The sequence below is a fragment of the Anser cygnoides genome, chromosome Z, assembly GCF_040182565.1.
Source record: "Anser cygnoides isolate HZ-2024a breed goose chromosome Z, Taihu_goose_T2T_genome, whole genome shotgun sequence".
Lineage (NCBI taxonomy): Eukaryota > Metazoa > Chordata > Aves > Anseriformes > Anatidae > Anser > Anser cygnoides.
In genome coordinates this window covers 31,872,795-31,888,950 of record NC_089912.1, presented here as the reverse complement: position 1 = coordinate 31,888,950, position 16,156 = coordinate 31,872,795, and the positions used below count along the sequence as shown (strand labels likewise).

Below are 16,156 nucleotides of genomic sequence, written 5' to 3'. Positions count from 1 at the left end.
TTTGCACCTCACCTCTGCCAACACCTTGTGCCAGTTTTCTGTCCTTGTTTTTTGTCTGCATTCACCACTTGGCCAGCAGTCTTTCCCATGAGGAGCTCCCAGTGAGGATGTAAGCAGGCTCTGCTGCCCTGCTGCCCCCACAGCTAATCTGCTGGAAGAGAGGTTGCATGTAAGCAACAGACATACCTGGCCCTGTTGCTGTTCTCAGACACTGGTGAAAATAAATCAAGTTGCATTAGGTTCTGACTTGTGTGTTAACTACGTCCATGAGGAGTGCTAAGGGAGGCTACACGAGCTGAGTGAGAACGTCTGGAGGAGAAGGGCACTACTCTGATATATAGATACTTCCTGATCACATCAATTCTAGACTAGACAAAGCTCTGTTCAGCAGAAGACCTCTGTTGATGGTCACCTCACGTGCTACCTTTGAATTCCTAAACCGGGCTGTGGTCTACCGATGGGGGTCAGCCAGTGTTTCCTTTTCCGGGGAATTTTGTTCACTACATTAAAGTTTGATAAAGTTACCTTGACGTGTTATCAGAGATTCAATACTTGACTGAAGATTACCTGGAATAGAAACACTCCCTGCCTTTGTTTTTCTTGCTTTCTTCTCTGTAGATAAGATATTTGGTCCAATGTCTGTGTGTGCATTAGGTTTTTAGAGTGTGCTACTATATCCCTTGACGGGATCAGCCCAGGTCAGAAAAGAGGCAGATGCAACCTGCTGAGCACAGGAGGGGAGCCACAGCCACAGGCTAAGGAGCAGAATCCACAGCTGTGCTAGCTGAAGCAGAGCTTCATGTGAACTAAGGTGCTGACACCTTAATAATTACCTCCTTTCCTCCAGTATGTGGAAAGGCTGCAGAAAGCTGTTAACAATGGCCTGTAACCTTTGACTCAGCAAAGGATGGCCCACAAAGCAAGCCATCTTTCCAGAAAAAAAAATAGTAAGACTTTGTGGCAGTAAGCAGGCCCCCTTCCTTACTCATCACTGCTCTTCATGTTCACAGCACAGCTGTGACATGAGACGCACAAGAGAAGCACATACAAATGGTCCTGGAACCATGACCATGGCAATGGCTGGAAAGAAACTTCACCAGCAGGAGCAGGCTCTGGAGTATAGCAGCCTCAGGCCTGGGAATTACAGAGACATTGCTGCCAGGATGCCAGTAAAAATGCTTAAGTGCAGTTCCTTGTTGTGACTGAAGAAAAGGAAGGACTTATCTGGCAAGTCTCCCTGAAAAGCACAGTAGAGGAACTTCTGAAAGCCAGGCATGGACAGGGCAGTGATTGCTGCTCCACATCAGAAATAGCCAGCAGCAAACCGTGAGCAATCCCAGTCTGGCAAGCATTCAGCTGAAATGACGAGTACAGAGACTTCTGCTTGTTCATAAATAGAGGAAGAGCTATCTAGAAACCATGACTTAGGAGCAGAGAGATCAGGGAGGAAGCTGGCAAAAAAAGAGTTTGAATATTGGTAAAGGTTTGCAAGTTGCATCAAATGCCTTATTGCAGTTGTTTCTTACAGCCGCGTTGATGAGTTTTGATCTTGTCGTCAGTGTCTTGAAATTATATTTACTGTCATGTGTGGTAACAGCCTGACACTTGAGCCAGTATTCACCATGTAGAATGTCTGTATTTAATACCAGCTTACGAGTTCCCTGCTGTGCCTCATGACTGACAGTCAGCACTGCCTACAGACACCTCATGACATGCAGCCCTGCAACCCGAATTCTAGTGATCATATACAGGTCATTAAAAAAAACATCCATTTCACATCAGAAAAGTAACATTATAAAGGGTAAGAACAAGGTCTGTGAAAATGGCAATCATATCAGGCAAGTAGTCATTTTATGTTCTTGAAGTTGGAGATAAATTGGTTATACAAACAAGAATTTTCAAGAGCCCGGAAAACGTTATTTCATGCAGCTATTCAAACTCTTGGTCTGATGACTGGTGCTATGTCAAAGCAGCGCCTCTAATGTATTTTTTCCTGACAGAAATTATTTCAGATATTGAAATAGAAAAAGGTTGTAACTTGCATATCTTGTTAATAGCAGGATACATACTAATCCGTCTGCAAGCAAGAAAATATTCTCATAAAGTGGCAGATCAGCCAAAGGAAGTAAGATGTACCTCTACACCTACAGACATAGCACAGCAAATAATGTACTGCCACCTCAGTCATGGCTGGCAATGGCATTCTGTTTTAAATATTTTACTTAGTGGGCATAGGAGAAAAAAATGTAGATTTGCTGGGATCTTGAGTGTACTTGCATAGGACAGAAGGCTTTGTTTATGTGTGTATTTTCACGTAGCACTGTGTAGCCCTTAGACTGGAGTCAGAAAGACATTTGTTCCTTTGCTATTATTTGAATGGTGTTATTAAGTTTTTACAAGACAGTAGAGTTAATCATTCTTATGCTCACTGACTGTAAGTGTGCAAGTAAGCAAATATTTCAATAGAACACAGGGTATAACTGGAAATAGTTAATGGATCTGAGGGAGCACAACTACATTTTGCAACAAAATAATTGTCTTTGAACTTTGGAATAGGACTGACAGACCGTTTTTTTTTTTTCTTTTTTTTAAATGTCTGTGTAAGCCAAAAAAAAATAATAATTAAAAAAAAAAGCTCGTTCCAAACAGCCATTCTTTAGTTCAACAGTAACTTCTGAAATGCTCTTATGGGTACTACAGTAAATCTGACTTTTTCTTCTTTCACATCTGCATTGTTTGACTTTGGCAGGAGCTGCAAGCCTGTCAGTGGCTGCAGGCACGACAATGTCTGTCATGGTGGAAGAACATACTTTAAAAGAGACGAGCCAGCTTCAGGTCTTTGCTAAGAGCGTGACCGTGCTGGGACTAAGAGTATGTGCATGGTTATGTCACAGATGGGTTTGGTACAGTGGATATAGCTTGGATTACATTTGTTTTGCCTGTTCTATTTTGCTCTCTAAGTCATAGTCAGAGATGCTGATGGCACTTTCTCCTCTTTACATTGCACAGTTCCCTTCTGTATTCACTAGGCAATTCTGTCAGCCCTTCTTATTTCTCTGAGACCTTCAAGATTACTATTACAGGTTCTCAACTGAAGCTTTCCCTTGGCAAGAGAGGACAGAGGAAGAACCCTCAGTCTAAGTGGCTCAGACCCCTTCTTCCCTGTTAAGGGCATGGAAAGAAACGAGTTTGTGAATCTCTACACAGAACCCAGCGGTGATTTAAGAGATTTTCTGTTGACTGTTCTGCTCCCACTTTCTACCCTTTGTGCCCAGCATGCCGTGCTAGCTCTGATCAGTTAAAATCCCTCTAACTGATTGTCTCTCCCCCTTCTATCATACCTAGGGCACTCCGTCTGCAGTTCATTTGTACAACCCAAGCAGAGGCAAGGTGCCTAGGACAAAGTGGTCAAGGCAGCAGAGGCAGAGCTCAGGCTGCAGTGTACCAGGGTAGGTTTCTCCGGCAAGAATGGAGAAATCAGCTCTGACAGATAATGGCAAGACCCTAAACATCTTCGTTAAGGGTCTTACCAGGGCTGCACTTAGTCTCCAAGGGTCCTTACAAAACCTTTTGCTCAGGACATTCCGAAGCAGAATTTGGACATCAGCCCAAAGCTGTGACTTGTGCCAAATGGCAGTAAGTTACCTTAACAGAATACTGTCAACAACAGTTAATTTTGAATTTCTTGTTGATACTTCAGACTGCAAGACTTTTCCTGCCCTGTCAGATTTCAGCTAAATCAGGCTACACGTTCAGAAGTTACGGGAAACTGTACACAACCTACATATCACATTATATTTGTTTTCAGTGGGTGCCATGTGAGAAAAACCTTTCAGGAATTTAAAGTATATCTTCAAATGTATCATAGATCATTGCAAATTGCGTTTCTCAGCCCCTGGGTAAAAGAACTCCAGTGTTCCCATGCAGTTGCACACCCCAATTTTGCACTGCTGAATTTTGCACTCCTGCAAGAATTGCTGACACAAAGGAATGTATCATGGGGCTTTTACTAAGTCTTTGAATTCACAGAATCATAGAATATCCCGAGTTGAGATATTCAGATATGGAAAATTCAGATATTTAAATGTGGCTGACAGAATTCCACTTCTAAATACAAAAGCAAGTTGGAAATACAAATTGTTGCAGCCAGAGATCCAAGAAGTACAGGAGAAATAGTAAGTGAATGCTAGCAATAAAGTAAAAATTACAGGTAATTACAGGCAAATTACAACTGTGTGTATAAATTCACCATTCTTTGAAAGGCATAGAGCTATTTTCTCAACTCGTTTTAAACCCATGAGAACTTTTAAGGAACGTCGGTTGTATATTGCAAATAAAAGAGCATTAAGAAAGACTGCATATGAGACGAGGTGGAAACCAGCTGGCCTGTCAGTAGGTGATCAATTCAAAACTGAAAAAGGAGGATAGCCAAGAACAGTCTCGGTAAATTTTGCTTTGGGAGGAGGATAGGGAACCTAACACACTGTAAAACACTCAAAACCCAACAAGCAACCTCATTATATTACTTCTGTTGCTGCTGCTGGAATAGGGAAACAGTGTGTGTTGGACAAGAAAAATGGCTTGCTTATGGTGAACACCCTTTAGAGCAAGAACACGTGCATGCAGTTGCAAGAAACCTAGTTATATGTAAATTTTGAGAGCCAAAAGAAGGCACACATCTGGCTTGTCTGCAAACAAGTGCTACAATATTTACATTGGACCATTTTATCACCTGTATTCTTCAGAGTGATGAATGAGAAACTTCACTACAATTTTACTGCCTTGGATAACCTTATGGATCTCCTGTGGGAAAACAAGTTAATTCCAGGTAAGAGCAGCTCCCTCCCCTCACTGCTAGCCACATCTGTTTGACCATATTGTGCAATCATCAGATAGAACCATTATTAGTGAGCTTTGCCAAAGCTGATTTTGATCAAAATTCATTTTTTTACTGCTTGCATTTAACTCACGTCCATGTAAATGTAAACTGTGTAAGAAAAGCATTATTAGGGCACTTAAGACAACACAAATGCTTTTACATTGCTTGCAACAATAGTCTGAGATGTACCAATTGGGAAATGAGATTTCTTGAAGAGGAGCAAGTTTTGTACCCATTAACTTTGTGCCTCAAAGGGGCCAAAGAAGCAGGTCCTCAAAGTATAGCTTCCCCTGTATTTCTGCAGTGTTTGATGTTCACCCTGTACCTTCAGTTTGTGATTGTAAGTATTATTATTGATTACTATTGTCATCAACAAGTAACAAGAGCGAGCAACCTCAAATCTGAAATATTCCCAGTGGGGACATGTAGAAACAGGAAAGAAAACCTACTAAATGATGCTGCTTGTTATCTCTGTTTCTTCACTAACAAGGTTGCTTCAGATAATGCAATAACCCTTTAGCTAATCAAAAGGGATTATCATTCACAATAAATAAATAAATTAATAAATTAATTAATTAATTAATTAATCTTTTATATATATTTTAGGATTTGAATTGATGGGAAATCCATCAGGATACTTTTTAAATTTTGAAGATAAAGAGCAGGCAGTAAGATGGAGAAATTTAATTACACTTCTGGCCAGGAGATACATAAGTAAGTTTCAAAAACAAACAAACAAAAAAACCACACATTCTTATGTGTTTTAAGTTTTAAAAACTTATTCTGTTGTGATCCTTTCTAACTACCTCGAAAAAATCTGGGTTGTGTTCAATTTCATGACACTGGTATTCATCACAAAACAGGGAAAGACCAGATATACCAGATATCAGGAAATACCAGAATAGCCAATGGGATTATTGCCCCATTTTTCTGTTCCGTGTCCAACAGCCTGAATGAGTGTGTTCTAGGCAGCACATTTGGCCTTCCTCTGGGGTCTGAGTTTTAACTTCTTTATGTTATTGTGGTTGTAAACCACCAGCTCGCATTAGGGCATGATAACCTGAATGCATCCAACGTGACAGCTTCGAATATTTCCAACAAAGCAGAAGCCTTAGCCTGAGTCTCACTTAGCCCGGATGCCCTACCCACAAAGCTATTATTCACATCACCTCACTGCAGTTTTGTGTTGGTGGTCCTTTCATCTTTTTCACATATTGCTACATCCAAAATGAAGTATCATTTTGAAATCACCAAAATTGCATTTGCCAGCTTATTAAAAATAGGTAATTTACACCCTACTGCAGTATAACAGGGTGTATAACCTCATGTATAGCACATGACTAACTGATAGGATTGTCTGTACATGCACTCAACTCACTGATAAATGAGGCCTCTTACACAGATAGATACAGACTGGAGCATGTTGCTAAATGGAATTTTGAAACTTGGAATGAACCAGACCACCATGACTTTGACAATGTGTCTATGACAGTGGAAGGTAAGCATATTTTGGTGTACTTACTAGTGTAGTAAGGGAGAAGTGTGTGTGTGTTGGGTGGGAAATAGTGAGAAAGGAGAGATGCTGGCAAAGTAATAAGGTAGATAGGAGAGCTAAGGAGTGTGGAAGGTGTATCTAATCTTTTTTGCTCAGGTCATATTACTTACTACAATAATTACTCTGTTCCCTGCTTGAGCATAAGTGTAATACAGGGCTAGCAGAACAGGGAAAACAGAATAGGAGTTAAACTGTTAAGTCCTGTTCATTGGTTATAAAATACTATAAAATAGTTTACGAGGAGTAACAGGATGGAGGGTGGGGTAAGGGGAAAACCATTCACTGATAGATGCATGCTTTGGGAACCTGTCCTCACAAGACCTTTGAAAGAACCTTGTGAATGCAGCAGAGGTTTTCATGTCTTCTCATGTTGTCATTGCCTAGGAAAGAGTAGACTCAGCTTGTGAGGTCCTGCCAATAAATGCAAAAATAGAAAGAGTTATAATATCTCCCCATAGTTTTAGATCAAGATTCTGTTTTGAGTTATTATTGTTGATACATGTATCTGCTTGGACTTCAGGGTTCCTCAACTATTACGATGCCTGCTCAGAAGGATTAAGAGCAGCCAGTCCTCTACTAAAATTTGGAGGGCCTGGAGATTCCTTCCACCCTTTTCCCAAGTCACCCATATGCTGGAGTCTTCTGCGTCATTGCTACAATGGAACCAACTTCTTCACAGGGGAGACTGGTGTAAGGCTGGACTACATCTCTCTTCATAAGAAGGTTGGTCCAAGACTTCAATTTAAAGCTATTTTTAATCAGTTTAGTCCAACTTACATTTTATTCTGATTTATGACATTGATTCCTAGGTGAGTGTGCAACCTATATCAGGAATCATAACTAGCTACCTATTCTAAAGAAATTTTGAAGAAGATGGTCAGTTGCAAGACTTCAACTCAAAGGCCTATGCCTAATGCCCACGGGGATTCAGCTCCTCTACATCTTTTCCATTTTATGTTTTAGGAGGAGCTCATACAATCAGCGGATACTGTAGTGGATTAGGTGTAAGATTCTAATACTCTGTGGTCCACAGCTCCTCAGGGACTCCAGTAACATATTTTCATAATGTGTTTAGGTCTCCATGTTGTGTCTCTACTATTGTTTGCTCACTTTCACTACGCAGATATGAAATATTGTTGCAGGGAGGTGGGCGTTCTCTCTACATCTTGGAACAAGAAGTGGAAGCAGTTGGACAAATTCAGAAGTTGTTTCCAAATTTTGCTTCTGTTCCCATATACAATGATGAAGCAGATCCTATGGTTGGATGGTCCATCCCACAGCTGTGGCGAGCTGATGTGACATATGCAGCTATGGTTGTAAAGGTAAAACATTGTCACAGTAGGGTCTTCTGAACTGTTAACGCAGTTGCAAAAGTAGACTTAGAGTCATTTTTTCTGACTACTCAGAATAATAGAGATAAAATAGAGAGCCTAAAAGATATAGCTGGTGTTTCCCTGAACAGTTTGTTAACAGTAGCTTTATTTACTTTGTATAAATTTTCTTCATTGGCCCCCCCCCAAAAAAAAAAAACCAATAACTAGCCATCCATATGTTGAAGAATGTGTTGGGTATTGTACACAATTTCCCAGTTAAATCCACCTGATAAGACTATACCCACACATTCTCTCTCCAAGCTGTCACTTCACTTCTGTGGGATTATTTCCCAGTCTCTTCACAAGTTTATCTTGTCAAGGGACATCAGGTATAATTATGAAGTCCACTGAGCTCTAAGCATAAGCCCATTCTTTGTCTTTTGATAATGATTCTCTACATATGGTCGTATTAATTACTGCTAATACTGCTCATGATCAGAAAAGCAGGAGAAGAGAATGCTCACCTTTCCTGCCCTTGCAGGAACTGTAGTCTGGTCCCAGGGCAAGCTCAGGTCTTGCCCTTACAAAGCAACAGTTCCCACTGCATGCCTGTTTTGTGACCCACTACCTTATAGAGCATCCAGAGTCCAAACACACCTGTGCAAAGCAGTAATTCCCAAACATGGGAGCATGTGTGTCACCCAGGAATGGGATACGTGTTGTCAGCTGTGCCTGCGAACAAAGGCTTCTAGCTCCTTTAGCCTGCATACAGAAGGATTCTTCTCCAGAGCAGTAAGTCACTGGCTGCACTGCAGGGAGTTTTTGAGAGAAAGAGCAGTGTTTATAGTGACATGGTGTTATGAAGGGATAAAAAAGACCTATCCAACAGAAAATTAACACTTCGGTAGATAGGAGCTGGAGCCTGGTGTTGTTAAATGCACTTTCTTCAGAGTCACAATTATGAGACCTTCTCTGTTGTCAGCTTTCTGAAGTAGTGTTTGATTCTGATATCTAGGCACAATCTGGTAAACAGAGAGCTTGGGAACTCCGGCATTTTGCAGAACAGCCCAGTGACCAGTGCAATACTGAGAGAGAATGTATTCCTTGTTAGCACTAAAAGGATAAAACTACTGATTGAGGAATGGAATGGGGGACCAACTTATAGACACTAGTCTAATGGCTACAAAGTAACTCCAGATTTGGAGTTTTTACATTTACATTTATTTCAGCTAATAAATACAGTTTACTAATCCAATATTCAAAACAGAGGAATATCATTTGTAGTTCAGTCACCACGGAAACATATTCATAATTTATGCAAACTACTAGTAGTAGTCATTTCAGAGAATTTTTATTGCCTAAACTGTGTGGATACTTCAAATTTTCCCGTGATTAATGTATTACCTAAAAATAGTTTCTTCAAGAGGTGTGAAGAACAGTTTTGTTCTTCACACTTTTCTAAATGACAGAGTGACAGTTCCTTCTAATACGCCGTAAAGATTAAAAATAAAAAATAAATAAAGATATCGTGTTTTCTTTGGATTTTTTTCCGCGATGAAGTTCCATTTTCTCCATGATTTTGCAGGTAATCATCCAGCATCAAAACCTGCTTATTGCCAAAGCCAACAACACCATCAACTATACACTACTGAGTAATGACAATGCCTTCTTGAGCTACTACCCCCATTACTTCACACAGCGGACTCTGACAGCACGTTTCCAGATGAACAATACAAAGCCACCTCATGTCCAGATGGTGCGGAAACCAGTGCTAACTGTCATGGGCTTGCTGGCACTGCTAGGTATGGTAATCACCGAGGAGAGAGCACATCAGTAACTTCATCAACCTAGGAGCTTCATGCATGACAGAGATTGGGTCAGCCATCTCACTCTTGATAAAAGCCAGATTTCTCCTACCCAGCTGTGGTTGTTACAAAAATGAACTCTCATTTCCTCTGAGAAATTAATAGCTCAGGAGAATCTTCCTGACAGTCTGTCATCTCTTTGATTTAATCTACTGCTTTGTTTACAAATTCTGCATGCCAACCACTCTTTTTAGTTGACTGGTACTTCCTCATGTGCTATCACTTCAGGCTGCAAATGACTTTAATAAATGCCTACAGCTGTAAGACACATGCAGCCTACTAAAGGGAGATCCTAATTCACTGTTACATATGTAGACTTTGTTAGCTGAACTGCTAAGCATAAGACCTGCTGTGGTATGTGCATGCTCTGCAGTAATAAAATCCACCCATAATCCTGACTGATGCTATACCTGAAAAAAAAAAAAGCTAGAACACCACTCAACCTATAGATCCCTATGTTTTGACCTTTTTTATATCAGAAGTTGGGTAGACTAGCAGTTATGTTTAAAGAGTTGTCACATTTTTTCAAAGGAGAAAAACAGATCTTTGCAGAAGTAAAGAGCAGTGAAGGCGAAAGCACTGAAAACGACTCAGTTGGTGTCCTGGCATCTGTGCACAACCCAAGTGAGCTGCAGCCCTCTGACAGTTGGCAAGCTACTCTACTGATTTATTCAAGTGAAGATAACAGGACTTCATCCAATATCAGCACTATCACAGTGAATGCCACCCACTTCCCCAAACTTAGAGGTAAGCAAACATCATGTAGGCAGTTCACATAATTGATTATGAAGGCAGAACGTGTGCTGAAAAACTTCTGATGAGTTTATTTTCCTGGCGAGAGTGAGTTTCATTTGCTAACTTTCTCACTCATCTTTTGGGCACTCCCATTTTTTTCTGAGATATGATGGTGCTCTTGTAGGAAAAACTCTTTCCACTTTGCCCCTGTCTTTAACAACAGCTGCAAATGCTACCTTCTCAGAAAGCTATTTATCTTGGCTGGATAATGCCAGGCAACAAATTCCCTTACCAAGATCACTCCAAGGTAGCCAACATGACCACACTATTACACAATTGATGCAGTTGTCCAACAAATACATGCAGCACCTCTGCGAAAAAATAAGTGGGCCTCAATTCTGGATGTGGACATAATAACTTAAAATTTGAACTTGGAAAATACAGGCTGGGTTGTAGAACCTCATAAGAGTGCTAACCCTATCCTCATGACTTTCCACTGGAAGCCAGGCTCCAAAGTGCTGAAATCGCTTTTGCGAATGTATATATCAGCACCTTCTGCTAAATTTATTCTTGTTGGTATTTAAATCCAAATGAAGGGTTTACTTTCTTTCATTTGTGTTCCTGAAGAGCCAGTGTATATGACGTATTACCTGGATAACAACCAAACCAATCCCTACCTGAAGTGGAAGGAACTAGGAAGCCCTGACTTTCCGTCCCCAGAGCAGTTCCAGCAAATCAGGGATGCTGAGGTATGACCGTGTATTTCCTTGAAGTGTTGTGTGGCTAAAGTGGTTGTTAATTGGTTAATTAAAGATAAAGAGACAAGGCATCAGCTCAGGTAGTCAAATTTTTTTCCTTAGTCCACAGTCGTGTGCGTCTCTTATGCATTTGAAAATGGACTTGCAGCCATGCAGAGAAGCGTAACTCACAGACAATTGATAGCTTTGCATTCATGTTATACAAGAGACTAAATGTAGATCACTAGCTTCTCTGCTAGTGGCCCCAAATAGGTCACATGGCCCTGCATCTATTACAGGAGGGTCACATTGCCTCAGCAGATAGTTGAAAAGAAAAACCCTCTGTAACAGAAAACAAACAGCCACGTGAGGTGGAAACTACCCAGTACTAGTTCAGAAGACACTTGGCCTCTCCTTGTGCCTCTCAGGGGCTCCTGGGGAGGCCTGCAGTTTCCCCTCATCCTCACCAATTCCGATTTCACCCCAGAGGGGACTGAGGAATAAGTTCTCAGGTGTCCCCCCTCACTGAGGAAAGCCATGCCCAGATTACTTACTGTGTATGAGAATATGTGAGTGGCATTTAATTTTAGCTCATTCTCGCATAGCATTCAGACCCATGGGTTAAAACAAAGGAGACCACCTTTACCACCTCAGTGCTCACAGGCAGTAATTGCCTTCTGACTTAGGTGTACAGTAGTACTGTGTCATCTCTTCCCAATCACTATAAACCCCTATTGCTAAGGCCTATGGGATCCTACAGGAGCCATCAGGTTTTCCTTTGGCAAGACAGCAGAAAGGCTTTAAATCCTTTTGGCCATCCTGTGGAACCTCATCTGAGTGGCTGTTGTAGCTAGCAATAACTTTCAGTGCACACTGGAGATCTACAGCAAAGAGGTGGCGCAGTTTGTAAAGACCTGAGAGCCTGAAAGGCATGCCTGAGAGGTTAATTAAACCTGCAGACTGCAGCTATAGGGCATTGTGGCCTAGTATTTTGTGGGATGGACATAATATGTGTGTTTTGTGAAGAGATGGAATACAGCCAAAATAGAAAAGAGTCTGCTAGGTTGAAGAACTTCGATGGTTATAAGCCATGTATCAGCACATATTTACAACTCTACTAGAATTTTTTTACAGCCCCTAAGTAAATACACACTCATTTTACACTGATGTAACAGTTAGATATTACATTCCGTAATGTTAATGGAAGATTATTCACAAGGCCTGTCTTTGAATCCACAGGATCCAGTGGCAACAGGCCCCTTCACTTTTCCTGAAGGTGGCATCCTGACACTGAAGCAAGACTTCCCCGTTCCCTCAGTCTTTCTCATCCACATCTGTGCAAGACCCAGTTCTGTTCCTGATCAAGTATGTGTGGTGTTCTACCAACAGACTCGCCAAATTAGAAACTGCTTCCTTCTTCAAATCTCATTAAGCATTTGGGCCTATTATTTATTAAAAGTACCACAGTACACTTAGTAAATAAACAGTTCTCTCCTTTGATAAGAAGGCTATCCAAGGCGTAATTCAAGATAAAGCATTCCACAGCAAGTGATAGGAGCCATCACTGAGATAAAAGCAAGTTTACCAATGGTAGGAAAATAATAACGCAGCAATACAGTTTCTGTTTTAAAATTATGTCATGTGCTACCAGGCTTGACAACAGCTCTCCAGTTAATAATTCATAGCTAAAAATGAAGTGAAATCATGCCTGTCCTAGATTAGATATCTGTATCTGCTTGTTCAGTCCCAAGTGATAACCATGCTCATAGTGGTGCACAGAGCCTCTGAAGGTCTTCTGCAAGGTATAGAGGTTGGAGACTTCTAGTCTCCAAAGCTGCAGAGCTAGGAGTTTTGTCTTTTAATCCAAGTCTCAATGGAAAGAATCAAAGGAAAAACTCAGGAAGGTAGGATGAGGACAGAACATCTGACCTTACTGATTGGTTTGTACAGCTTTCTTATATGGGCATTTGTCTTTGGACAGGTGACTGGTGTTCGTTTCATCCCTCTCACAAAAGGACAGGTTGTTGTGTTGTGGGACGATGGTTGTGTAAATTCAAAGTAAGTGCCTTTTAAAATGCAATGGGTATAACCAACACATGACTTGCTAAATTGCCACCAGTCCTTCAAAGTGAAACAAGTTTACTAGTTAATGACTACTTGCTCCTTGAGTGATGCTACAGTACATTTGCATGACAAAATGAACTGTAGAATCCCTATGTATTTAAAGAAAGTAATTCTGACTAATTTATTGTCTGAGCAAGAGAATCTGCCTGCTGCTCACCAGCATCCAAGGACATTTTTGAGGGACTTTCCTTCAGCATAGCACATAGGAAGATTCATGATAAAAACTGTTGTACTAACAGGTGCTTAGGTAGAATTATCCATAAGGATATAGGTTGGAAGAGAAAACCTCCAGTTCCTTGATCCAGCAAGCTATACTGGAATAGAACTTTCTGTAGATGAACTATCCACAGTGGCCCAATATGCATCCAGAGTTCCTCAGGAAGCACTGATACAGCTTCTTTTCAAGTCAGACTTCAGCTTTGATAACCCCTGGTCTGGGAGTAAAAAAGGCTTACCAGTTTGTGATGCCACAAGTACCCCATATTGCAAGTCAGGCTGGGTTTTCTTCTGTGGCCTGTTGGAGCTGTGATTCCTCCTAATATAGACAATTCATGCCATCCTGCATTTGATAGCCGTGAGTCAACTGAATATTTTCTATTTTTGGCCTTTGTTGAAATGTCTCTGAGATTAAGATTTGATAATTCACTGCATTATCAGTTGTGTTTACCAACTCATCTGGTTTTCTTTTCTAGATGTATAAAGACATTTGAAGTGCAGTTCTCACCAGATGGAAAAGCCTACCAGCGGATTAATGCCAAAGACACAATATTCACTCTCTGGGTCTACAGTCCAGGTAAGGCCAAAACACACATATCACATAATTTGTCATGTTAATAACTCCACTGATAAATGTGTGAAACTCCATTTAGTAACTACTGAAAACATGTAACTTGCTAGTGACATATGTTCCCATCACAAATAAGAGCATGTCCCTTCCTTTAGGACTACATTCTTAGTGAAATCCTTATTTTCAAGGACAAACATTTATTGAAAAATAGTCATGAGGACATTATTATGAACATTGCTACAAGTAAATTCTTGTCACAGAAACCAAAGTCACCCAGACATGGGCCTGGCAAACTCCCTGGGAGGCAAAGCAGCTCCTTTGTCTCTGTTGTTACGGGTGTAGAGGCATGCAAAAATGAGAAAAAAAAAAATTGTTCCACATGATCAGAACTTGGCATTGTGCTGATCCTGGCATTGTACTCTTGGTTGTTGACTCAAAGCAAGACAATGCTGAGGTTTGGGCTCATTCCCACAGATATTGGCCATGAGTTAGTCTGAGTGTGTGGCAAATACAATTTGTACAGTCCTGTTGGTGTAGGGTGGTAGGAGCAAGCAGCCTTTATAACATTTGTTAGCACCACCGAGTCTTGAGGTGTTAAACTACCAAAGGACTTGGCAACACACAAGCAAGTGTGAGGTCACATCCACCTTTCTTGCAGGGGTTGACTGTCATACATTTATCATGTTCTGAGCTGCAGCAGCAGAAGCTTGCACTTCTGCTCTCCTCCTGGTCATCTGTCCCTGTTCTTAAACCCATTTATATGGTTTGACAGGCTTAAGCTACTGAAGCCCCCAGTTTGTAAGAACAGAAGAGGTCCTTCTGTATGACAGTTTGTTTTAGCTGTCTGAACACCTAACCAAGGAGAGACTCCTCTCTCTGCTGTTTCCTAGAGCCTTCTTTTTAGACCTGACTGGCTGCCTGAGTTTTAGAGGTTTCACATTAGAGGGAAGTGAAGTTCATCTTTGTCAGCAGGCAAAGCTACTCCTCATGACTGTGGTCATATCTCCTCAAGTACAGCCTAAATGCAATGCAGACATACCCAGATAAAAAAGGCTGAAAGAAGGCTGTGATGTTTTCTTTGTTATTTTCTTGTTTGTTTGTTTGTTTAACCATAAGTGGTCAAATTCTTAATGTGATTCTGCCGAACAAGAATTACTAATAAGCACTGATCAGAGTTGTGTGAAACACTGACAGACCTTACCTCAAAGTGATACTAGTAAGTTGCAATTCAGAGAAGCTTTTTCTAGAAACACAAGCTCATCTTAGCCTGAGAAAGGCTTTAGCAGTGGGCACATAATAAAATTCAGAGCTCTTGTTGCAACATAAAGGCTGCACAAGTAACCAGAAACTGTAAATCATGGCCAGGGCAAATCTCTGAGATTAGAATTCATTATCATCTAGTGCTGCCCATCTGGGAAACCTACCAGATTTACTTGCTTGTTTCAAAAATTAAAAAGAAGGAGTGCCTGAAAAAGTCCCCCATCTCTGCAACCGTTATAGCTAGGTACATATTTCTTACTCATTATTTCTAGCCTTCTTTTTTTCCTTTAAGAAAAGAAAACATAAAATACTAAATCACACATAAAAGTCAAGTAAATAAATTAGAAAAAAACACAAACATTTATATCGTTTGTGAAGTTCAAGTGTCTGCTAGTGAAGGATGTGTTCTTTGAACTGGATCAAGGATGAAAACCAGGAGAGCTGCAGAACAGGAACTCACATACCTTTGGAGTAAGTCGTCCTGCCACCGGAGCAGAGGGTTTTCAGTCAGCCTGCATACTTCTTGTTCTGCTTCTTTGTTGATCCTGTCTGCATATAACCTGTCCCAAAGGCAGAATAATAGGCAGAATTCAAGTGAGTCAGAAAAAAGGAAATTAGTAGAGATGTCCTAGCCTCATTCCAAAGGGAATGCTGTGAAAGCAATCCTGTAACTACTCACAAATCCTAAGAAGAAGAGAGGAGGAGGTACATGGTGCAAATGGGGAATAAAAAAAAAAAAAAAAAAGATCTAGTGTTTGGCCTTGAGGAATTTATAATCATTTTTAGTTAGGCAGGTACAGACACACTTACGTAGGGTGCAGGACTGAATTCACTGCTTCTCCACTCCATTCCACAAACCTACATTTTATAGACACCCTCCAAGCACCACTGGTGTCAGCCT

General features: G+C 40.8%; 2 protein-coding genes across 9 annotated transcripts in view; one reads left to right on the top strand and one right to left on the bottom strand.

Annotated features, from left to right (window-relative positions):
* IDUA (alpha-L-iduronidase) overlaps positions 1-16,156 on the top strand; it is a 53,358-nt gene that overhangs the window by 33,886 nt on the left and 3,316 nt on the right. For 5 of the 7 annotated variants that reach the window (XM_013188295.3, XM_013188296.2, XM_013188297.3 and 2 more), the window contains 11 exons: positions 4,746-4,828; positions 5,486-5,593; positions 6,282-6,377; positions 6,955-7,157; positions 7,577-7,756; positions 9,333-9,549; positions 10,144-10,359; positions 10,975-11,096; positions 12,324-12,449; positions 13,066-13,142; positions 13,901-14,001. In XM_013188295.3, the coding sequence (XP_013043749.1) occupies positions 4,746-4,828; positions 5,486-5,593; positions 6,282-6,377; positions 6,955-7,157; positions 7,577-7,756; positions 9,333-9,549; positions 10,144-10,359; positions 10,975-11,096; positions 12,324-12,449; positions 13,066-13,142; positions 13,901-14,001 (1,529 nt within the window). The remainder of the gene's footprint in view (positions 1-4,745; positions 4,829-5,485; positions 5,594-6,281; positions 6,378-6,954; positions 7,158-7,576; positions 7,757-9,332; positions 9,550-10,143; positions 10,360-10,974; positions 11,097-12,323; positions 12,450-13,065; positions 13,143-13,900; positions 14,002-16,156) is intronic. The other 2 variants (XM_048051015.2, XM_013188298.3) reach the window with 2 other exon arrangements.
* The window catches only part of SLC26A1 (solute carrier family 26 member 1), a 38,463-nt gene that overhangs the window by 22,152 nt on the left and 155 nt on the right, over positions 1-16,156 (bottom strand). For both annotated transcript variants that reach the window (XM_013188293.3, XM_013188294.3), the window contains exon 2: positions 15,720-15,815. The gene's annotated coding sequence lies outside the window, so the exon portion shown is untranslated. The remainder of the gene's footprint in view (positions 1-15,719; positions 15,816-16,156) is intronic.